Here is a 234-nt window from a genome sequence, read left to right on the forward strand (position 1 = left end):
GGACCTCGGCCTCTCGCACCTGAGAAGCCCCAGCTCCCAGCGGCCGCTTGCGTACCCGCCGCCCGGTCACCGCCGAGCCCCAGACCAGCCGGGGCCCTCCCGGGCCTCACGCTTGTCCGAGCGCAGCCCGCCGGGGCACGGAGCGCGCCCGTTCTACGCACGATGGTGCCTTAAAGAGCAACGGTTTCAAGGCTTAAAACACTTGATTTAACTTTTCAGACACAAGTTCAGAGA

The 234-nt window shown here is 65.0% G+C and overlaps 1 protein-coding gene across 1 annotated transcript in view; it reads right to left on the minus strand.

Annotated features, from left to right (window-relative positions):
• The window catches only part of CUL4A (cullin 4A), a 41457-nt gene that overhangs the window by 40589 nt on the left and 634 nt on the right, over positions 1-234 (minus strand). Inside the window, exon 2 of the mRNA XM_009892151.1 lies at positions 111-169. Within this exon, the coding sequence (XP_009890453.1) occupies positions 111-169 (59 nt within the window). The remainder of the gene's footprint in view (positions 1-110; positions 170-234) is intronic.

This window comes from Charadrius vociferus, unplaced genomic scaffold, assembly GCF_000708025.1.
Source record: "Charadrius vociferus isolate BGI_N301 unplaced genomic scaffold, ASM70802v2 scaffold218, whole genome shotgun sequence".
Lineage (NCBI taxonomy): Eukaryota > Metazoa > Chordata > Aves > Charadriiformes > Charadriidae > Charadrius > Charadrius vociferus.